Genomic DNA, 24,263 nt, shown 5'->3' with positions numbered 1-24,263 from the left:
CATTGCACCACCTGATTTGACACATAACAACTGCATGATAAGTTGGACTGTTCTATTGGTTAGCCACTTGGTTTTTCTTTTAGTTCATGTAAAAGCTAATACTCAAACTAAATGCTACTGGATTAGTGGCGGGGCAGGGCGATAAGCCATGCTGTAGTAGAAAAGGAACCTCTGGAGAGAAAATCCCCACTCTTAGAAACAACCAATGCACCTATTAACAAGCAATATAAGACCACCCCCATCTGTTTATCATACGTAGAGTGTTTTCCAAGTGTGAGGAGGATAGCTGACTACTACCTTTAGAGCTTTACATTTCTTTCATATCAAATCTCCAAAAACAAAATTAGGGAAGAAAGGATAGAGAGAGTATTTCATTGCATTTGAAATCTTTCTTCTTAATCCACATTCTTAATTCATAGATAGGTTGACTATAACCCTCCCCCAAATTGGCAGCATGACCCTAATTAATCTCTCAATCTCCATTTTCCACAAACCAAACATTTATAATGAACTTAGTAGAACTCCCTATGTAAGCTCTTAAAATTGTGCCTTATAGTTTTATAGTTTCTGTATTTGTTCTTACTGTGATGTGCACATTGAGGATGATATTCTTTCACTGGAAATGAACTATACTTGAAAATGTTTATAGAGCAGTTGTAACACCACATTTTGATTTTATTACTCTTTGCCCTAAATTGAGAAAGAAATCAATTGTATTCCAAATAGCTTGAGAAGCAAGGACAACTTGAAATTTCTTCAAATCCCAGGAATAAAATTAAAAAACACAACTGGAAGAAATATTTGCAGTATATACAATAGGCAAAAGTTAATGCCCATTATATCAAAGGATCCTATAAATCAATTTGAAAACTAGTGACAAAAGATGTGGACATTATAGAAGGAAATAAATGTGACATCCAACAATCAGCCCCACTAGTGAGCAAGTAAGTGCAAATTAAAGCAATGAGATGCCATTTTCATCCTGCAGTTAGGCAAACACTGGAAAGGCTGGTGAAGTGGAGGAGAGACAAAAGCATAACTCATACATAATTGGTGGGAGTGTAAATTAGTTCAACTTTCTTGCAAGGTCATATGGCAATGTGACAGAACCCATGCACATACAAAATATGCAACCTATTCAACACAGCAACTAAATTTGAAATCTCTCTACTACAGAAGTATCTGCACACACACAAACAGATACATGTATAAAGTGCTAATTGAAACATTTTTTGTAATAGAAAAACAGTAGAAAGTCTAAACGGTCACTCATAGAAAGTTAACTTATGGCACATCCTTACAATACAAACTATTGGATTAAAGAATCATTCCATGATAAATCTTGAATACAAAAAAAAAAAAAAAAAGATGCATTTTGAGTAATATAATGCATTCCCTGCTCTAGGGGATCTTCCCAACCCAGGGATCAAACCCAGGTCTCCTGCACTGAAGGCAGTTTCTTTACCAACTGAATCACCAGGGAAGCCCAATATAATGTGGAGTAATGACAAAATTCGAATTCTGTCAGCAAATAAATCTTTTTGTATATGTATGTGAGTACACATGTATACACACACAGGAGGCTGGAAGCATACATACAGAACACTTAATAGTGATAGTACTGATAATGAGGAACTGGAAAGGTCAAAGGGGAATTTCACTTTTTACTGTTTTCTTATTTATATTCATCATAAGCAAAATGTGAGCTTTTTGTAGTCGAAAATGTAGACAGAGTCTGGGGAGATCAGCAAAGAAATGGAAGACTTGCACCAGCCACTTGTAATGGGAACGATGCCTTGAACCCCTCTCCTAAGGCAGAGTGTCCCCGCTGCCTGTGGGTTGGCAAGAGCTCAGACTGTGGGCTTTGCTGGTCCAACAGGTGTTGGTACATTCCATCACTAGCCTGGCACTGGGTCTCTGGAGAGGAATAAACAAAGCAAGGACAGTCTCGAGAAGATACCATAGGAAATCCAAGCTTTGAGGACTAGCCTTTGAGCTCCAAAGCTAGGGAAGATGTAGAATCTTATGACCTAGGATTTGTTTATTCTGTTTCTTTGAAGTTAATGCCAAGAATCCAAGTGGCTTAAACTGCCCTAAATATTTTTTCCACATTTGGTCTATTAGTCCATTTACAGATGCATGTGTCTATCTGAAAAAGAAAAAGGCTCTGTTTCTGCACATGAGACTCAGTATCTTAATTATAAAAATCCCCACATGGATTCCATTGGTAACCAAATTGATAGAGCATGTTGTTCTCAGTTTTGAGACATGTATTATAGTAAAGAATTTGCCTCAAGACATTAGAAACACCTAAGGTTCTATACCTGAGAGAAAATTTCAGTTTGGGGTTAGGCATCATGGCAATTTTGATGAACTGAACTATTTATCTGAAAGACTGCTCAAAACCCAGAAACATATGCTCTAGACTTTTTCCTTTATAGCATTATTTCATTGCTTTAAAATGCTGAATAAACATTTGAGAAATACTAATTTAGAATTTCTTTTTCAGACTTTGCATTTGCAAATAATGTAGACAAGTAAGTGATTTTTAAACTTTACTTTTATTATCATGTTATTTCATAATTGTGGTGGTTCCCTAAATTATTCCCATTTCCCCAAATGAATTTTAATGACTTAAAAAATGACTAACCCTTTGATAGGAAAAATCACACTGTCTTCCTGTGATGAATGATTTGAAGCTATATATTTATATTTGATATATTTAGGGTTTTTAATATTATTATTATAACCTAAAATAGATTAAGAAATGGAGTGAGGTGGAGGGAGAAGTTAGGAAAAAAGTTATACCTGATATTAAAAATGAAGGTCCTTACTTCTTTTTTACTTTTCCCCCATTTATGTTCAGTGAGCACGATAATATTTTTAAAAGAAATGGTTCATAACTGAAAAAAATCTTAATTTATGAATATTGATAAATTTTTAAAATCATCATTCTTTACATTTTGCACTAAGGAATTTTTTCTTTGGTTCAGTCTTGAAAAATATTATCTCCAAGCACTTTTCATAAAATGTAGCATAATGCAGAGAAATAATAACCTTTCAATAAAATGTATATAATATACTAATATGTATCATAGCTATAAATATTTTAATCATTTCATTTAACCACTGACTTTAAATGTGAATGCAAGAATAGTCACATCTATACTGACATCTATTATAGCTGATCCCAAATATGTCCATTGTATTTTTAAAATATACAATAAAAACAGCGTTACTTGTCCTGAAAGTCATTTGTCAGTAGGGCTCTAAAGTTACTTGTCAGTGGTATTATACTACAAATAACAGAAAAATATGGCACTATGCCTTTAAATTAAATATGTGTTTTGGTCTAATTGATTTTTTTCCTGACATAATTGCCATTTTTGCAGAACTATGTTTGATGACCCAGAAGATGCTGTTTTTGTAAGGTCCATGAAGCGATCGGCAATGGCTATTACCTCTCTGAACTGGGACACGGTGCCAACACGAGAGGAAAAATACCTTGAAGAGAAAGACACAGGACCTGCCCAAATGCTTACAATCACACTGAGATAGCCCCTGGGGTTTCTAGAAATCTTAGTAGTTTTCAGTTATATATTAAACTTTACTGTGATTAGCATATTCTTTATTTCAGTTCAGTTCAGTTCAGTTCACTCAGTCGTGTCTGACTCTTTGCAACCCCATGGATTACAGCACACCAGGCCTCCCTGTCCATCACCAACTCCCAGAGTTCACCCAAACTCACGTCCATCGAGTCAGTGATGCCATCCAGCCATCTCATCCTCTGTCGTCCCCTTCTCCTCCTGCCCTCAATCCCTCCCAGCATCAGAGTCTTTTCCAATGAGTCAACTCTTCACATGAGGTGGCCAAAGTATTGTGGTGTTATTTGAAACATTAGGATGTAAACAGAAACACCAAGGAAAAATAATTCCTACATTTTCTCTTCAGTTTCTTTTGAAGTTAAACATGGATATAGAAATATATGCAAATTGTTTTAACAAATTAAAAAAAAAATGAACATGTACATGTAACTATCATCCTAGATCAAGAAATAGAACATTACCAGTACTCTAGAAACCTCATTCCTGTTACCAGTCCAATGACCAGTTACTACATCATCCTGGTTTCTAAACCATGTATTATGTTTCTAAACACATATATTAGATATTAATATACATTAATATCATTTCTAAACAATATATTAATGTTTTTGAAAGGCATATAAATGGAATCATAGAAGCTGAATTATTTTTTCTGGCTTCTTTTACTCAACATTGTAAAATGGACACATGTTGTTGTTAGTAGCAATAATTCTTTGTTGTGCTCATTGATATACATAGTATTCCACTGTATGACGATGACACAGGTATAACTTTGACTCTCACCTTTGGAAGCATTTATCAGTTCTGGGTGTGAGCTTATGATCTGTGGTTGGCCTACCCAGAAGCGCTCTATAAGAGGGAAGCAAAAACAGAAAAGTTTTCAGCAGTTTCCTGGTGCTGAGACAAAAACTGGACATGTAAGGTAACTCAAAATATATTGCTGATCTTCTCCAGCTAAGCTCAAGAGCTAGATAAAAGCTTACAAAAAGCAGAGCAACATGTCCCCTTACCTGATGGTGCCTAGATATTACCACACTGTACCACAGACACACTGTACAAGTGGGGCTGAAAGCAAAAGCAAGAGAGGAAAACCCGAGAGGGCGTAGTGAACCGTCGCCAAGAATCTGTGACCTCCTTTTACCTCTGGGCACATAGGATTCTGTGCACAGCTAGAATCTGCAAAGTCTGGTATGGTGGCTGGCAGGTTACAGCTGAGGCAAAGAAAAAGATTTTCATGAGTGGCTGATATAAAGGCAAAAATGATGGCATGTGGCTTCCAAGATGACTTCACAGGAAGAATCAAAATGTTCTCTTCCTCTCTCCTTCTCACTTAACCTGCAGAAGCCAGCTGTCATGACACTTACACAGTCCTCTGGAGAGACCAACGTGGTGAAGAACTGAGACCTACTTCCAGAAGTAAGTAAGGAAACTAAGTCCTCTGCTGACAACTATGTGAGTTACAATTCTTCCCCCAGACCCAGTTAATCACTTTGCAAGTGGGTCTTCCAGATCCAATTTAAGCCTCAGAGGACTCCAACTCTGGTTGAAAGCTTCCTAACACCCTCCTGAGGACCAAGCCAGAACTGCACCATCAAGCTGCTTCTATTTTTGGCCTGCAGGAACTTCATGAGATAATGCTTACTGAAGCGTCAAGCTGATAAATTTTGGGATAATTTACTATATAATACAATGTGTGTGTGTGTGCTCAATCGCTCAGTAATATCCGACTCTTTCCTTATGGACCGTAGCCTGCCAAGCTCTTCTGTCCAAGATATTTTCCAAGCAAGAATACTGGAGTGAGTTGCCATGCCCTCCTCCAGGGGATCTTCCCAACTCAGGGATTGAAACCGCATCTCCTGTGTCTCTTGCATTGGCAAGGTGGATTCTTTACCGCTGAGTCACCCGGGAGGCCCCAAGTAACACAATAACCCAGCCTAATCCATAATGTTACAAGTATTTGTTGTAAGTAACGGTATCTTGTAAAGCCTCTGGCAAGCTGAGAGGGCTTACAGTGCGGTCTTCAAGGGTCACAGCATCAGCAGCAGAGAGCTCGTCACTGATCAGTTCGAGGAATGCCACTGCATTCATTCTAGAACTGGGAGCCTGAGCTGAACTCATCATGAACTGAGTACCATGAGACCCACCAACCGATAATGTTGGGTGGGCAGAGCAACAATCTATTTCAGGATGGAAATGGTGTATTTTGACTCAGATTTAAGATGGCTCATAAACTGCACAAGCAGTATTACTTTTTAATTAGATTGCAGTAAATGGAGGATGGGGTATTGCAATACTCAGGTTAACCACTAAAAGAATAGTAAAAAAAAAAAGTTGTTTTTAACCCCACAATCACTAAAAAGGAAGAAAAATGTATTCCAATTGCAAAAATATGGCTAACAAGAGGCTCTTGTTAGCCATAACAATATGGCTCTCTAATTGTTTTAGAGAACTAATGGAAATATATATCATTTGTATGAAAAAGATTTGTTTCAAAATGCACTCCTCAATACTGGGTACTTCTGGTTCAGGAATGAAGGCCTATTAGTTCCACGACAGGAAAACATTACATTAAATACCATTTGGAGAAAAGGACAAAATAAAATACATGATCCTTACCTAAATAATCTAAAACTCTACCAAAATGGAATACACAATTGAGAGTCTTTAATTATTTGCTTCAAAAAACAAAGACCCATTGAAGTGGGTTCGAGAGGAAGCACATTTATTTCAGGATCCATCACTTGATGTTTTAACTAGGGAAGAGAAAACCCTGATACACAGATTTGTGGAGGGCTGTGGTTCTAAGCTAGAGCTCTGGAATTGGACAATCTAGTTTAGTTCTTCCACTTACGAGTTATGTTACTTGGACAAGTTAATTTCTATAGAGGCTTTAATTTCCTCTTCTTTAAAATAATAAGTTACTTCAGGGAGTTTCAAGGATTATACTTGATCATATATGTAACATGTTAAGTAGAGTGGCTTTCTCAAAGTGCTCAATATGTGTCATCTATTACAGTTGACCCTTGAACAACTTGGGTTTGATCTACATAGATTCACTTGTGGGCAGATTTTTTTCCAATAAGTAGCATGTAGCACAGTACTACATGCTCTGTACTTGGCTGAATTCACAGATGTGAAACTATAAATACGGAGGACAGACTGGAAAGTTATACTTGGATTTCAGGGAGGGTGGGCACCCCTAACCCCTGTGTTGTTCAAAAGTAGTTGTGCCCCTTAGGAACTATACCTAGCATCAGAGACTGATGTTTGTGTTCATTGAAAATGTACACATTGAAATCTAATTCCCAGTGTGATGGTACTTGGAGGTAAGGCCTTTGGGAGGCAATCAGGTCATGAGCTTGGAGCCTCATGAATAATAGGATTAGCAAGCTTGTAAGAGGCCAGAGAGGTAGCATGTCCTTTCTGCTAGTGAGGACACAGTACAGTGGCCCTCTGTAAACCAGGAAGAAGACACTCACCAAGAAGTTGACCATGCTGGCACCCAGATCTTGAACTTCTAGCCTCCAGAACTGTGAGAAATAAATGTTTGCTGTTTAAACCACCCTAACCCATGGTAATTTGTTTCAGTAGCTCAAACTAGGACATGTAGTCTATTAGGGTTCTTAAGAGATACAGAATCAACTGGGTACATGCATATTTACAGAGAACAATTTATTTTAAGGAACTGCCTCATGCCGTTGGCGCGGGCAGGGCTGGCAAGTCCAAAATTTGTCGGGTAGGCTGGTGCAGACTTGAAATCCAGGTATGCTTTGGTGTTTCAGCTTTGAGTCCAAAATCCACAGAGCAGGCATTTGTCTGTTGGACCTTATTTTTGCCTCTGATTGTTGTTTCCATGTTACTGGCTTCTTCTGCCTCAAATCTGTGATATACGAGGCAGAAAGAAAACACAAAAAACCAAGTATCATTGCTTGGTCCTGAGGGGCCTAGCCCATCTGCCTTCTTCTGTTTGTTTTATATGTAATGTCCAGGGTTTTCAGTCTTACTTAGGAGGAGGAATAAGGAAAAGTATGTATACACTATCTTCCCAGAAGTGTTCAGATTTTTTTAAAAATGTAGCTGAACTAGTTTCACTTGTGGCTTCTGAGTTTAGTGTCATATTTAAGAAGGCCTTCTTCATGCCAAAGTCACTAAGAATTCATTCATGGTTTCTTCTGGAATTGACAATTTTTTCACATTTAAAATTAGTCATTTGGCATCATCCCTGAGATTAAGTAGTTTTACGTAAGTGTATGAATTTGCTAGCTACACTGCCCTGAACTGATCAATTACATAGCTACCTGATTCATCGCAAATTAAGATCACCATTCAAAAAGATGCCTTTATTGATTTATAAAACTAGAATTTTGTCTTTAAAGGACATAGAAGCTAGGCTAGAGCCACCTTTTGGGGGGAAAATCTTTATCTGCTAAAGTATTCAATCATTTTTAGCAGGAAGAAGAAAGTTGTTTTTACTAAATTAAGATCTTGCTTTTTGTCCATGCAAATGATGCTTTAATATTATCAGAGCTTACATAAACATTATTAATTTCTATACAACTGCAAACAGATATGCTTTTCCAAAATAAACATTAGGAGATGAAAACCACCTTGTAGTGGTAGCTTCTTTTCCAACCAAAATGGTAACTGTGATCCAAAACCTGACCTGCCTTTGTACTTTTTCTAAGAGCATCTAATCTCAAAACTTTCATGTGCCTTCGTTTTCCTTTTAATTATATTTATATACATTTAACTTTTGAAATTTGATCCCATTAAGTTTTTCAAGGAGGTCTTAATAGTTCTTTGCTTTGATTTATAGAAAGCCAAATGAGAAATCTGCTCACGTAACCAAACAAAGCACACCCAGTGTGGACCACGTCAGAGCCCAGTGAATTCGACACCCTTCCCTCCTTGTTTCCCTCTCTTATCTGTATCTACTCAGTGGCTGCATTCTCCTAGGTACCTCTACATGTCAGCTTCTGAACTGAATCCTTATAATTTATGATCATCCCAAGGGAGAAACAAACAAAAACCCTCCCTCTTTGGCTTCAGGAAGATAAAATCTCTGAGAGGTACTCTGATGGGCCTCGTTGTGGCCAAGGAAACAGGTCACTACTGATGGTTATAAAACTGGGTGACTAGGAAGACATCTATCTCCCACTCAAGAAGGGAAGTGATTTGCTTCAGAAGCAGGGGAGATGGTCCTGAGAAGATAAAAACACTGCAGAACTACTTCAAGTATTTCTGTTATGTTTAATATCCAATAATATTAAAACTCGAGTAAACTCATAAACATGATGGACGGCTAAAATCAGTCATCTTTTTAAGGGCTGAGGGGTTACCCACCACATCCTATAAAATAATGGCTTGTCTACAGAGCTCTACTATTATCTCATGTCTGCAGAGAAACTACAGCAATGGTAACATATTAAGAGTATACAATGTTGTAGTCAAACTGCAGACCTTGCTGAGTTCCAACTCTGGACTCTTGGATGATTGAGTGGGCCTTTTTAGACTTTAACTATCTGTGCTGTGAGGGGATAAGAATAAAGCCTAATTCATGGGGTTGTTGTGAATATTAAACAAAATAACTTCAAGATACAGTAGCTTTCAGTGTTAGCTATTATTATTACCTAGTTGGTAAAGAATCTGCCTGCAATGCAGGAGACCCAGGTTTGATCCCAGGGTTGGAAAGATCCCCAGGAGAAGGAAATGGCAACTCACTCCAGTATTCTTGCCTGGGAAATCCCAAGGACAGAGAAGCCTGGCGGGCTACAGTCCATTGGGTTGCAAGAGTCAGACACAATTTAGCAACTAAGCCACCACTGGGTCAAACAGCACAATCCAAGTTTTGAATAAACCCATTGGCTGATTTAATATTTTATTATATCAGCTCTGAGTACAAGACACTACAATAGTAAGACTATTCTATTCTAATCCTTTGGGTCCTGTTTTTGAGAAAAGTTTCTTGATGGCATATTGAAAATAATTCAATATGGTGAAAAAAAAAAAAAAAGGGTAGCTGGATGACCACCTGTTTTGATGGTGTTATAATGGAATCATCTATTTTTGGTTATTTATGACAAAGAGAGTACCATCAGAACCAACCTCATTTTTCTTAAATTCCATTTTCTAACCAATCCTTTCCTGAAATATATCTATAGAACTTTTGATACTGACATGGCTTATATCTGAAGTCCTCTTTGTCCAGCTGGAAAGTTACTATTAGTGCCAGCTGTAGCTGTGTTGGAGTTCTGACTCATATTAGCATTCATTTCAATAAAGAGAAAATCACCTCTATGTTGCCACATCTCGATTCTCCTACACCCTTTGGCTTTTTCATAACCTTTCATGCTATCTAAAAACAGGGACCATGATGATACCACATACCCAAAAAATAATTAAAATCAGGGAACTCGGGTTAAAAATTTACTTGTGGAAGGGGAAGGCCTAAGAGGACCATTTTTCTAGTCAAAAGATAAACGTTTAGCATTGTGTGTAGATTGAGGGATTTCAATGAGAGAAGGGGGGCTTGTCATGATTCTCAAGTGCAGGAAAAATCTGCCTGTTGAATTCCTACCCACTTAACCCTAAACAGTGATTTACTCACAAGAAGGCTTCCTACAGCAGCATCGTACAGGGTATACAGAAGATGTACGTGTTGGGGCTGGGAGAAAAGTAACTGAGTGTAAGGAAGAGAAAAAGCAGCAAGACAGAAGAATCTGATCAGTGAAGTGAGGTGAGAATTCTTGTCATACTGACTTACAATTGTAAATATTAAAATAATTATTACTGTGTTCTCCAGTGTTTCCTAAAATGTTTTAAGTTCTCTAATATTTCTTTACCATTTGCCACCCGCTAACAGCAATAAACTATGAAAAAAGATTTAAATTGGCTCTATTAGTGGGCACAATTTATTTTACAATCAACACAAAGGAACTTTGAAACACAGCACTATCTTCAAATCTCACTCTAGCTCGATTTAAATACTCAGACACTAAAAACTGATGCCAGCACAGCCTATAAAGGACAGTTATAAATCAGACAAGTTATATAATCAGACAAATCTTTCATGGACAAGAAGAACCCCGTGAAAAGCTTATAGGAAGGTCACAGCCTTTCAAGTGGAAAATGGCACATAAATCAGTTTTATAGTAACCGTGGACACAGTATGTTTAGCCTTTGTTTAACCAACAATTTCATCAAACATCTTTTTTTAATGCACATGCTGAGATAACTGTGGCTATACCTCAGTTCCTCCTGGGGGATTTGACATTTCTGAAGGTACAAATACTGTAGATAAAATGTCACTGCAGGAACTACATAAAGTTCAGTCTGCTCAGGATAAATTCTATAGAAAAGTACAATTAGCTGAACTATGTCAGAGCTCCTTTAACATGTAGCTTTTCTTCATTTCATTGCATCTTAATAAGTAGCACTTTACCATAAATGCTATTTATATAAAGCATTTTATTTACATATAAGTTATGATTCTAACTACCCATCTCTGTGGCTATAAAATTTTTCTTTTCCTGAAAGTCTCCTCTCTCCTACAACTGTTCTGCTTGCCTCTTTGTTCCCAAGAACATATATTTCTTTTTTAAAAGGAAATTTATTTTCCTTTGAGAACAACTGCTGGGAAGCCTGCCTCAGAAAAGGAACAGAAATGTTTCTCCTGCATTTTGAAAAAACGTTTTTCTCTCCAGGAATATCTGTCTTATTATAGAACAGAATCGGAATGAAGGGCGTGGTGGACAGGGTCTTGTTGGAAAGCACGTATTCTGTGAAATGTGGAATCCCGCCACAGTCCCAGGCAGGTATGGAGCCAAGTAGGACGCAATCATGTGAGTTCCCAGCTACCTGCCAGGTGAGGACTGTCTGCGCTTGCTCGGACACTTGCTCTGGCCCTTACTCCTCAGACACCTGCGGACCTACTGCAGCCTCCTGTAAGCCTTCCAGCCCAGCATCACTCTGCAGAGATTCTTTCTCGCCTTCCTCAGAATCCTTAGGATTGTCATTCTTTTGGCAGATTCTCGTTTCAGCCTCCTCCGGCCGCTCTTCACCAACACAATTAGAATTGACATCAAGTTTGCTATCTGATAAAAAGAAGAAGAAAAAAAAAAGTCATCTGGCTCTTACCATGTGCCAGACACTTCTAAGTGCTTTGGTGTATTAAATCATTTAATCCTCATAACAACCACAAGGGGGAGTTTTCTATTAGCATTATTCTTTTACAAATGGGGAAACAGAGAAGAGAGGGGGTTTGTTAACTTGCTCATAGTTGCACAGCCAGCGAAAATAAGAGAACTGGCATTTGAACTCAGGCCTTGAAATCAGGATTGCAGACAAGCAAAATCCACATTCGAATACAGCTTTGCCATGAATTAGCTTGACATGCTTGGTTAGGTAAATGCCTATCCAAGGCTGTCTCCTTATAAAGTGGGGGATAATAAAGCCTATCGCACATTTGTGGAGAATAAAGGAGTAGAATAGTGTGTGGAATGGACTGATGTCTAACAACCAGGAGTTCTCATCCACTGACAACCCTCCCATATGGCTTCTTGAGTATGTGACCAGCTATTATACACCGCTTTCAACACACAGGATATAAAGGTTTGGTCCAGCAAACACAAGAAAGCAAGACAGTCAGAAAGCCTGACTGTTCTATTAATAATCTATTTATACCAGTTTATTTTGTATGAATGCAGGTTTGTACAAATCATCTATTTCCATTAATATGTTTCTCCACCAGGTGGCAAAGGGACATGGTCCTTTGAGGAATAGAGATGAGCATGCTTAGTATCAGAATCACCCAGGTAACCTTTTGGCAACCTATCACTTCCCAGAATGTGTGATACATATCCTATATCCTCGGGTGGGACGTAAGAGTGTGGGCGGTTCTCTTCTCCAATACGTGAATCATTGCCCAAGCAACTCACTGTTTCTGATGAAAATGAGTCATACATTTTATGAGGAAAGGAGAGGAAAAATAATATGGAACTCCCTGCCCTCACTCTTGTGGAAAGTTAAGCTGTGCAAGTTAACTTGTAATTTATAAATTTACTCCATAATTTTACCTGCAGTTTCATAATTAAGAAAGTTAAAGGCTTCCAATCTTAAAATCTTCACATAGCCATTAGGGGAAATTTATTTCCTTATTCAAAGACCTTAAAATCCTTTGTGAGCAAAATATAAGTAAACTATTCAGTAAGAGTCATATGGCTCCAGAGCAGTCTCATGAATCACAAAGTAGAAAGGGGAATAAACACCATTCCTCAGAATTCCATGTTTTTCATTTTCTAGTGCTATCTAGGCTGACTATAGTCTGTACATCACCCCAGAGACTCAAAAGAAGGATATATTTAAGTGTAATCCTGATGTTGGTTACCCCAGTCTTCCTTGGTTCCCTGAGAAGACGCAGTTCCTGAGAGTCCTGTGTTAATATAATTGATCCTTCCTCTTCCTGCTGACAAGTATTACGGTCTCGGTTTTTATATACTTACTGTTCTCCTCTTCACTCTTTGCCTTGGCAGCCTCCAACTGTTGCTTCTCATAAATGTCCTTGAGATTCTTACAGATTTTTTTATGGGCAAACCAGTGTGTTTTCTGGCAGGTCTGATCACAATATATTACCTGAAGGCAATTGTAGGTTTATTTTCAAGAGGTGTAGTCACATGGTTTTTCAATTACAACATTAAATCAAGTACTGTGCTGTAAAAATATTAACTTGACATGGCATCCCTGGTGGCTCAGATGGTAAAGAATATGCCTGGAATGTAGGAAACCCAGGACTCATCCCTGGGTTGAGAAGATCCCATGGAGAAGGAAATGGCAACCCACTCCAGTATTCTTGCCTGGAGAATGTCATGGACAGAGGAGCCTGGCGGGCAATGGGCTCACAAAGCATCGGACATGACTAAGTGACTAACTCCCAATGTGCTTTATTTTAAAACCATGATGTATGAATGTGTATTGTTTACCTTTGCAATTTTTAGCTTACACTTTTAAACAACAATGGATATCTAACACATGGTCTACCAAAGACTCTAACATATGATTTATTTAAGAGACTTCTGTGTACCAGAATTGATATGGTACAAGGACAAAGAAAATACAATTGTTGTCCCAGAGGAAGCTGGAGCAGGATGGGGCAGCACGGATGGAGGCTAATAATTAACAACATGATTTATATCCTAGAACAGGACGTCACAGCAATGGGAACACAGAGGAAGCAATGACTCACTCTAAATAGAAGGAGTCAGTAGACAGAGAAACAGGAAAGAAGCATTCCAAGTGGATGGAATAACTTGTACAAAAATGTAGGAATAGGAAAGTGAATGCTGTGTTTAGGACAGCAATACATTTGTGTAAATAGAGCTTAGATTTTTATAAAATGATATGCCAAGCACTGGGCTAGGATGCTATACATAGAAGGTATTACAGACTATATTACTGGCCCCAGTTCTTCCCTCTTCCCTGCACCCACACATTTTCCCATGTGACTTCAACGTTCTTTTCTCTGAAGGGGAGGAGAATTAACTTTAAATATAACCATGCAACTTGTTTTGGCCAGAGAAATGAGACAGCATGGCAAGTTCAAGGCTGGACCTCAAAAGACCTTGTATGTTTCTACTTGCCTACTTATAGCTCTACCATCACCATGAGGACATGTCAACCCTGGCCTGCTGGTCCAAGGAGGATGAGAAACACATGGAACAGATGTGCCCCAGCCAACCACAAACATGAGGGGAAAAAAAGACTTGTTTTAAGTAATGAATTTTGGAGTGTTTTTATATGTGGCCATATTTAATCATTATAGATGGTCTCATTTAGTTCTCACAACTCTAGCCCCATTTCACACATAAGGAAACTGAGGCTCAGGGAAGTAAGTAACTTAAGGTAATGAAACTGGAAAAGAAGTTTCTAGCAGAACATGACGGGTTACAGAAGAATGTGCTAAAGAATTTCAGCTTTAAAAACAATAGGAAATTAACATGATCTATAGGGTAAAGTGAATGTACAGATGCATGCATGTGGGTAGTATCTGTATGTGAGAAGAATCCATTCAGATATGCTCTTTATAAAGATAATTCTGGCAGAAGTTGGTAGCAGTACAGAAAGCTTAAAGATTGGTGACAGTGAGAAGGGAGTGAGAGCTTTACAAGGAAGAGCTGATGAAGAGAGAGTAGTTGAGTCAACATTGGAAGATTTAAGACTGCATATTTATGAACTGTTGTAGGTTCTCATATATGCACCAGTCTCAGTCCCCTGTGAATAAGTTTTCTCATAACAATTCATTCATTCATACTCTCTTTTTTGGGTGTGGTCAGCATAGAAGCTGGGCAACATGTGAGCTGGACAGAAGAGGGAATAGAACTACATGTATCCTATAGCTCTTTTTCAAAATTATTTTAAAATATTAGATTCAATACTTCATATCTAATATATTAGAATTTATTAGAAAAAATGCCAACGATTACATTTATAGAATATTAAAACTCAGTTACCAACTTCGATGAAATCTAAACCAGATGTCAATGAACTTAACTTCATTCTTACCATTTTGCACACTGAACATCTTTTACTTGCTCCTTTTTCTCCACAGGTAGTGCAAAATTCAACATCCACAAAACCCACCTGACCAGTGATGGCTTGGGTAAGCACAGAGAATGCAGTGGGATCAGAACCCTAGAGGAAGTAAGAAGAGAAAAAAAAAAACTCTGAAATCACCATGGACAGACTACAGAGAAGACACTTTGAGAAAAAGAGACAAAATCATTAAGGTCATTAAGGCGAGAGACAGCCTGCACAGACTTTATGACACATACACCTTTCTGAGTACACCTTTTTCTGCACCAAGTACATGGCAGGTAAGTCGTGGATCCAGATGTTGAGAAAGAAAAAATTTGGCTCTATTCTAGAATAAATGTATTTTTCAACTGGGATTATTCAGTAAGCATACAAAGATTTCAGATATAGGACAGTGAACTCAGAGTGGAATTTCCTTCTAAGAATTAAGACAATATATAATACATATTCTGAGGGACAATTTATAGGATACATCACAAATATTTATCATAATTCTTAAAAGTTTAATGCAACTTAAGTGTTTTAAAGAACCTGTCTATTTAAAACTATTTACTTGATGTAGATCCACAATTCTAATAGATAAAAATTATCACCTTTATCACTGAAATGCTCCAAACTCTTAAGATTAAAGGGCTATACGTGTGGTTGCATTAGGTTATTAAGAAAAACCAAAAATATGAAAATTATACAGTTATTGAAAATCAGAGTGGCTTGCTAAAGAGGATTTATGAAATTTCTTAACAGAGGAAATTATAAGGGCAAATATTTATCTGCCTGGGATAATGCTATTAAGATCTATTTAAATATTTTTCTGCCTGGGATAATACTATTAAGATCTACTTAGAGCAATTACAGGGTATGGAGCTATCATACCTATTCACAACAGTTCTTGTTTCTGAGTTTTTCAAATTCGCTTCTTTATTCTTAACTAAAAATGTAGAAATTTTCATAATTTATATTTTTATTTTTATTTGCTTTTCCTTTCTAAGAGCATTTATTTTACCAGTTATACATAACAAATAACCACCTTAGAACACTGTTTTACACGGGACTCATTTCAAAACCACTTTACTCCTCCTGAAAACAATTACGAAGTTTCTTTTTAGTTCAAGAGTTAAGAATTCTCTTTTGGAATGAAGATAATATAACAGTGAGAAAAAAGAGCTAAAATAAAACCTCAGATACTAGTTACAAGTTAATAATTTCATCAGGAATGAATGGCTATGGCAGTTGTGCTGAAATGACAGTGTATCAGATAGTTTGTTCAAAAGTCAGATCCATCTACACTTTCTAAATTAGAGTCTCTAAGGATGTGGTCCATGTACCTGCATTATTACAAGTGATTCTGAAACATACGAAAAGTTTGAGATTTACTGGTACTTAAATGTTTTTACAATTACATGTTCATGTTCAAATGTTCTTTTCATAAACATGACTGAGACAGGGTTTCCCTGGTGATCCAGTAGTACAGAAACCTGCCTGCCAATGCAGGAGACGTGGGTTCAGTCCCCGGGTTGGGAAGATCCCAGATGCCTCGGAGCAACCAAGCCCGTGCACCACAAACAATGAGCCTGTGCTCTAGAGCCCAGGGCCCACACATGCCGCAGCTACTGAACCCCACACACCCTACAGCCTGTGTTCCACGACAAGAGAAGACACCACGATGAGAAGCCCGTGCGCTGAAACTAGAGTAGCCTCCGTTATCTGCAGAATATCTGCACAGAATGAATGTCTATGGCAGTTGTGCTGAAAAGAGGGTGTGCATCAGAGCTTGTTGAAAATTGCCGCAACTACAGAGAAGCCCTTGCAGCAACGAAAACCCAGTGCAGCCAAAAATTAAAAATAAAAATTAAGGGGGGGAAAAAAAAAATCATGACTGAGACATGTTCAAAATCTTCCCCAAGATGGGACTTTTGGAGGAGTCACAAAACAATGATATTCTCACAAATATACCAGAAGTAAAACTAAAATATTTTTTGCTAGAAGTATGGCTATTAATGTGAACTATTGCCTCAGAAAAAAAAAATTGATGGTACAGCAGAGTAACCATGTGAAATCTTTGTCACAGTTGAGTGATAAGAATTCTTTCTTACTATAGAAAACCTTTGTCATCTACTTTGTTAAATATGTATCCTATAAAATCAGAGACCTTAGCTAGCCTTCCAGAAGTTAAAATATACACCTTCAAATGATAAAGCAAAATATCTTTAACAGTCTCATGTTACAATGCTTGAGCAGCATTTCTTAAATAGAGCTATGCCTCACGCTTCCTGCTGACCTCTGTGACAGGCAGAAGCCAGAGTTCCACGACAGGCAGAGGTTTGGGCTCAGACACTAACACTGTCAGGAAATACCACAGGTGATCTTCATGGCAGCCGGCCGCGAGAACCACCATGTCATGGGACAAGGTTAATACTGCTTCAGAGGCTTCTGAACTTGCAGAATACTGGAATCTGTCAGGCAGTCAACACTGGCTATCTGGCACAACCACAAGCATTGCAGATCAAGTCTTCAAGAGAGCATAAGTTTTTAAAGAGAGAAATGTTTCTAAAATGCCTTAAACAAATATTATCTTGATTACTGGTGACTCAGATCACTAGGATAAACATCAGTCAAACACCATACTAACTACACTGTTCTATGATATAGGGCTAAGATGGATTGTTGAGTCCTACACTGACCTGCTTTGACTTTTTAAAAAGTACTCCGACCTGCTATTTTTAGTTTTTCTGTTTTCTCCCTTAAAGGTACAATGTCAGCTACACTTATTAGTGCTGGATATCACTCAGCAGCCACTGTTAATTGCTTCTCTGATAAGCTTATGCTTTCCAGCTCTAGACCAATTTTATTTTGTTGCCTGCCTGGGACAGGAATATGAGTTTGGAGGAAGAGCATTAGATGCCTTGCAACTGTGAGGTTATTAGCATGTGCATGATAATCCATATGGCTAAAGAATACTGGGTGGGAAAATGGGAAAGGATTTGGGCCCCTAGTTCACTGTACCAGACTGGGTCTGCCTTCCCCTGGGCACATATTTAATATGTGGATTAAGTAAGCTCTGATCTATTTAATTCATAGTTGGCTGGAGTATGATATGCACAGCCAAAACACATTCATAATTGATAAGCTACCCTCATAATATGCTAACTTTAAACTTCCAAAAACTTAAACACCAAATAGCCAAGCGTATTAAAGAGCAAGCGGAAAGAATCTCTATGTGAAATCATGGTGAACTCTCAGAATCAATGCATGCACTTCATGAAATCATCTTGTCTGCTTAGGCCTTTCTTCTTTAATGGTTCTGATTGGATGACATCTTAATATATAAAAGGAGCACCTGGAACTCATTTTTAGTCCTGATTTTTCAGGCTGAGAATGATACAACAGCCTAGAGAAGGCAGAGAAGAACCGACACTGCCGGAGGGAGGAAGGAAGGCATGGATGGTAACAGTGTCAAGATCAGTTTCTTGCCTAATACACAAAGGCTGGTAAGGGATTTCATTGAAATGTATAAAAGAAGGTCATCTGAAAACTATCCAACAGGGAAGGCAGGGAGTGTCTTTAATACCTCTTAAATAAATACATGACGGAAGTAAGTAAAGAACAGATAATAGAGTTCAAATTTACTTCCCATAACTGTTAAGTATAAATAGACTTTTTTTTAATGTGTGGAAAATTTATAAAATCAGAGGCATTAAGGGAGGATCTAAGAAGCAGGACATACTTTAAGACTGTTTAGCAGGATACACAATGAGCTTTCCTGTAACTCATCCTCTCACATCCTCCGGACAGGAAACCATCAAGGTAGACATTTAATTCCTACTTCCATCTAGTACGGGATTTTATGCTGGTTTTTCACAAGCTACGTTTGAAAACACGTGGGTCTGTATTACGTACTGGATGTGATCCTCCCATTGAGGTTTCACCGAGTCATTAAAAATGTAAGTATTCACTGTAACTATAATATCTATATTCTGATCTAAGGAAATACTGTGTATTAAACCATGAACTATATAAATGAAAGAAGAGGACAGAGGGAAAACACATAAACAGAAACAGTGTTAGCAGGCAAATTTATCTCCATGTTTGTTTCTGAAATTTTCCTTAAGATAATTATGCCTTTATTAGGTAACTAAATAATGCTAAGGAGAACATGCCTCTAATTGTATAAAATATGGTAATTAGGTTTTACTGATGGAGTTAACCTAGTTAGGAAGAGCCTTACGATTTCGACAGGAGCAATGCTTCGCACCAGCTGCTGCAGGAGAGTAGCTTCACAATAAGGAAATTTTCTGATACTTTCTCGAATGATCTTTTCTTGATATACTGGAAAGCCATCAGAAGCTCGGCCTTTTAACAAGCTGAAAGATAGTTTTAAAAGAGTAACTGGAATTGAATTACCAAGCATTTCCTCCCAGCTGAACACATGAACTTTGAGTAGTTCCTTCCTTGCTCCATGGGCCTCCCTGGTAGCTCAAAGGGTAACAAATCTGCCTGCAGTACAGGAGACCGGGGTTTGATCCCTGGGTTGGGAAGATCCCCTGGAGGAGGGCATGGCAACCTACTCCAGTATTCTTGTCTGGAGAATTCCATGGGCAGAGGAGCCTGGCGGGCTACAGTCCATGGGGTTGCAGAGAGTCAGACATGAGTGAGTGACCAACACTTTCACTTTTCTTTGCTGCTTAAGATTTTCACTGTGTAGTCACATCATGAGGATTGATTCAATTCAAATTGCTATTCCACTTGCCCATTAGGCCAGGTCTTATCAGGTTTAGGAGCCCAGGGATGTATTTTAAAAGGTGACCCCTGACGTAAAACATACTAGACGTTTATCAGATTAGCTAGTTACTTATTACCATGGCAGTTATTTGAACAAAGAATGTAAATGCTGATTAAGTCACACCCTTCCGACTTAGTTCTCTTTTCTTAGTAAAATCATGAGAATCTGACCCTGGACTTGGGCTACCTTCTAGCTGTATGCTTTTACAAATGCTTTTTAACCTCTCCAAACTTCAGATTTCTCAACCCATAATTTAGGATGGCAAAAATGTTGTAAATGGTACAGAATGGAATAGTCAATCTAGTTTTAATAGGGCCCCTGGTTTCTGGCAGATTAAATGTGATCTCAACAATAACAGCTGCTGCTAAAATGTTTAATTTTTAAAGCCATAATGAGATTTCATATAATAAGACATTATCCATTTGAGTGTATTTTATACATGACATGGTAAAAACTGTACCTTTTGATCAGAGTGTCCAATTTATTTTCTCTGTCTTTTAAGAAGTTAATACATTTCTGAAATATACAGCTGATGTAGTGCATTTTCATAGCCAGTACTTCATTCATGTCTCTTTGCTTCATACATTTCTCACAAATCAAATCCATCACCTTGTAGCATTTATTCAGAGCTGCTTCTTCTGCCAGCAGAGGATTCTCATTTATAAGCATCACAATCTAGAAGAAACCCCAGTGAGCTTAGAAATTCCATGAGAGATTTTTCCATGCTCAATTTAGGCTGTCAGTTTTGATTACCAAATAAAGTCTTTCTCATGGTCACATATTTACTATGTTAATTCAAATAATGCAAATTGCCACTGATCAAGTTGTGAAACTAATAACAGAAGGACATCATGAACTCTCTTGAACTCTGTATCAAAGTTATTGTGTGATTTGTCATCCAGTTAAACTAAGTATTAGTTGGCCACTTGGAATCATGGTTTCTATATCTGTTAAAAGCACTTTTACTCAAGATAAAAGTGTCAGTCACTCAGCTGTGTCCGACTCTTTGCAACCCCATGAACTGTAGCCCATCAGGCTCCTCTGCCCATGGGATTCTCCAGGCAAGTACTAGAGTGGGTAGCCATTCCCTTCTCCAGGGAATCTTCCTGACCAAGGGATTGAACCTGGATCTCCCATATTGCATGCAGATTCTTTATGGCCTGAGCTAGGGAAGCTCTCTTACTAAAGATAAGCATGGCATATTTGCATACCCTTTATATACAGAAACAAATCACACAGCAATCACTGCTTTTTGCTAACATTACTGAGTGTTAGGATTTCATGGCTAGGAGAACCACAATTCTCATTCATTCTTGTTAATTATAAGGAAATGAGGTTTTTACAGGCGGAAGTCTAAAAATAAAAGGTGTATTGCTTACTAACTACATTTCTCTGTGGAAATTTTCCTAATATACTTCTAATCATTATTATGAATAGATGAAAGAGGAAAGCAAAAATAGCTTTAAAAAGGGGATAATTAAGAGAGTTATCCAATATGATGCATTATGAGTCCTACACTTCCCAAATATGCACAGATTAAGCCCAAATTCAGTGTAAGAAGGAGTATTTTCTTCTTTATTGATTGCATAAGGACACCTGTACAAATCCGTATGACATAACACACCTGTACAAATCCGTATGACATAACAGTAATGTAAATATGTGGGAAACAGAGGCATAACTGTATTCTCAGAGCAGAAAGTCATTCAGTATTCGTTAACCTACGTGTCACAGTAAAATGTGATCCCAGGTAACTGAAACATTAGGAAACAACAGACGGCAGATTTCATGAATCAGATCCTTGTCTTTAGACAAGGAGCAAGGTAATTGTTAACTTAAGGAAAACCCATGCCCAAGCCTCCTATGTGAAAATTTAACATAAACTAAATGTTCTTGTTAAATTAAAATAAGACTTTTACTTATTTCTGACCCTACTGATACACAGCCCAGTATTTTACTTCAAATATAGCACTCAATAACAAACTAGACTTCATGAAATAAGTATAATCAGAATCCTTATTGATAAATTTGCTGGCAACTTCCCCTACCATTATATAATTCAAAAGTTAACTTGTGGCAGAGAAGAAAAGAATCATTAATTATTTATATTTCTCCTATCAACTGCCATCATGTGATGCTGTTTGCCCAATATTTTGTATACATTATGAATCAAAGCAGAAGATCTAAACTTGCATGTGAGAATTCTTAAAAAAAAAAAAAACACCCCAAATAGAACCCAGGTTAATGATTTTTTTTGTTTAAGACATTAGACTTTATTTACTTTATAATATATATCAGTAAACCCCATGGACTGTAGCCTGCCAGGCTCCTCTGTCCATGGAATTCTCCAGGCAAAAATACTTCAGTGGGTTGCAATTCCCTTCTCCAGAGGATCTCTTGGACCCAGGGATTGAACCCAGCATATTCTTTACCATCTGAGCCACCAGGGAAGCCCAAACACAATGAAAAATGATACATATCCACAGCTTAACAATGAGCTCATGAAAGCATTTATCATAGCTGCACACAAAAGAAAGAATACTTGAATTAGTTTCCTTCCTTTAGTCTCTGAAGCATTATAAAGGGAAACATTAATAATTACTGAGGATGAATAAATAAATTCTGGGATTAAAAATCATGTTAATAATCAAAAAACGGGATCACTTGCACACGTCTCTCTTCTGATCGCTTACGGACCCTGCTAACTCTACTGTCATTCTTCCTTTTGCCTCTGCTTTTCTCCTTTGTAAACGTCTATATCCTGGCCATCAGCACAATTCCCTAAGTGCCTGTTGAAAACAAACATCCTTATTGCTATAGCAGCCACTTAACCTCCTCATAAATGTATCTGTGTTAGGTACACTGTGGCAGAAGGTGCCCTGTTGGATCAAGTGCTGTACTGAGCTTATTTTTAAAGGTCTTTGATTTGACTGGTGGCATTTAGTTACTCTTTAATAATATGCCCTCTGAAGACCCATGCCAGCTTGAAAAGGGGTAAAGCAATGAAAATGGCCCATAACCAAAGCAACTGGGCAGCTTTTAACTAAAGTGTGGATAAAGAAAGGTTTTCAAGCAAATAGACTATATCTACAAAAGGCGAGGTCTGGTCTGAAAGAAGGTACTATAATCATAGAGTAGTCGCTCATAAAACCAAGTGCTCTAAAAAATAAAATGTAGGCTATTTTAGTTTACAATTTGTCTGTATAAATATACCCCTTAATCTAACTTACGCAAAATATGTGCCTTTAAAGATAATTGCAGATATAATAATTCTTGGGATGTTTAACCCTGAGAGACTAGGTTCTGTGTAAACATCAAAAATTACTCTACAGACCCAATTGTCACAGTAACTGAAATTACTGTCATCTCAAAGGGTGGAAACAGACATAAGACACAGTGAATCAGAAACATACAGAAAACATCTTTAAATCAATCCAACCCAAGATATCCTATAATGCGGTGGTCCCCAACCTTTTTTGGCACCAGGGACTGGTTTTGTGCAAGACAATTTTTCCACAGGGGAGAAGGGGGTTGGGGAGGAGATAGTTCCAGGATGATTCAAGTGCGTTACCTTTATTGTGCACTTTATTTCCATTATTATTACATCAGTTCTACCTCAGATTACCAGGCATTAGATCCCAGATGCTGGCGACCCGGGTCATGCTCGGACTGGAGGGGGAGTGATGAAGGCCTTATAAAACCACACACATTCTCTACATTGAGAAATGCTGGATGCCTAGGGAAATTCCTGTTTCCCCACCCCAGCCCGCTCCACTCCTAATACAAAGAGTACCACAGAGACATGTCATCATTTCCAACAGTTCTCTCTTTCCTGCATGTGCTGGGAGGGAAAGAAAGACTGAAACAGAAGAGACTAAGTATTTTTCCAACGGTTAAATTCTAAGTCCTATACAATTTCCACGAGAAACACAAACCCCTGCTCCACGGCAGAATTTCTTTTTTGCCCAGCGAGGATCACAAGTGTTGCATGTAGTGGTCCTTCCAAAATGTCGAGTAAAACATCTGAGTTTTGAAAAATAAAAACAGAACAGACTGCACTTGTCTGTTGTGTAGGAAAGGATCTGCTACTTTGTCATCTCTCTTGATGGCCCAGAACACTATTAATAACTTGGGGGAAAGGCCACATGAAAGGTATTATTTGATCTGTGTGTCCCTCAAGCTTCAAAAGACCATATGCCAAGGGATGCAGCAATAAAGTAATAACATTACATATAATTTATAACTTATCTTTAAGTGTGTGTTAGTCTTCAAAAGAGTTACTTCATGAGAGC

At 37.9% G+C, this 24,263-nt stretch overlaps 2 protein-coding genes and 1 long non-coding RNA gene across 16 annotated transcripts in view; 2 read left to right on the top strand and 1 right to left on the bottom strand.

The window, feature by feature from the left end:
• The window catches only part of LRRC72 (leucine rich repeat containing 72), an 80,768-nt gene extending 66,376 nt beyond the window's left edge, over positions 1–14,392 (top strand). For 6 of the 11 annotated variants that reach the window (XM_086397530.1, XM_086397534.1, XM_086397536.1 and 3 more), the window contains 2 exons: positions 2,510–2,537; positions 3,393–3,624. In XM_086397530.1, coding sequence (XP_086253656.1) covers positions 2,510–2,537; positions 3,393–3,558 — 194 coding nt within the window. In that variant the 3' untranslated portion in view covers positions 3,559–3,624. Of the gene's footprint in view, positions 1–2,509; positions 2,538–3,392; positions 3,625–4,946; positions 5,293–14,249 lie in introns of those variants that run through there. The other 5 variants (XR_015162878.1, XR_015162877.1, XM_086397531.1 and 2 more) reach the window with 5 other exon arrangements.
• Positions 7,263–24,263, bottom strand: part of ANKMY2 (ankyrin repeat and MYND domain containing 2) — a 42,697-nt gene continuing 25,696 nt past the window's right edge. For 2 of the 4 annotated variants that reach the window (XM_086397527.1, XM_086397529.1), the window contains exons 6-11: positions 20,432–20,646; positions 19,417–19,552; positions 15,162–15,290; positions 13,106–13,235; positions 11,463–11,698; positions 7,263–7,485 (exon numbers count right to left, since the gene is read on the bottom strand). In XM_086397527.1, coding sequence (XP_086253653.1) covers positions 11,511–11,698; positions 13,106–13,235; positions 15,162–15,290; positions 19,417–19,552; positions 20,432–20,646 — 798 coding nt within the window. In that variant the 3' untranslated portion in view covers positions 7,263–7,485; positions 11,463–11,510. Of the gene's footprint in view, positions 7,486–10,487; positions 11,699–13,105; positions 13,236–15,161; positions 15,291–19,416; positions 19,553–20,431; positions 20,647–24,263 lie in introns of those variants that run through there. The other 2 variants (XM_086397526.1, XM_086397528.1) reach the window with 1 other exon arrangement.
• Positions 15,284–19,132, top strand: LOC147374555 (uncharacterized). The gene is made up of 3 exons (XR_015162879.1): positions 15,284–15,472; positions 18,560–18,679; positions 18,984–19,132. It is a non-coding gene; the product is annotated as an uncharacterized LOC147374555 (long non-coding RNA).

This window comes from Bos grunniens, chromosome 4 (genome assembly GCF_055505025.1).
Source record: "Bos grunniens cultivar Pamir isolate PY7600 chromosome 4, Bosgru_T2T1.0, whole genome shotgun sequence".
Lineage (NCBI taxonomy): Eukaryota > Metazoa > Chordata > Mammalia > Artiodactyla > Bovidae > Bos > Bos grunniens.
The sequence above is the reverse complement of the archived record's forward strand: the minus strand, read 5'-3'. Positions and strand labels throughout refer to the sequence as shown.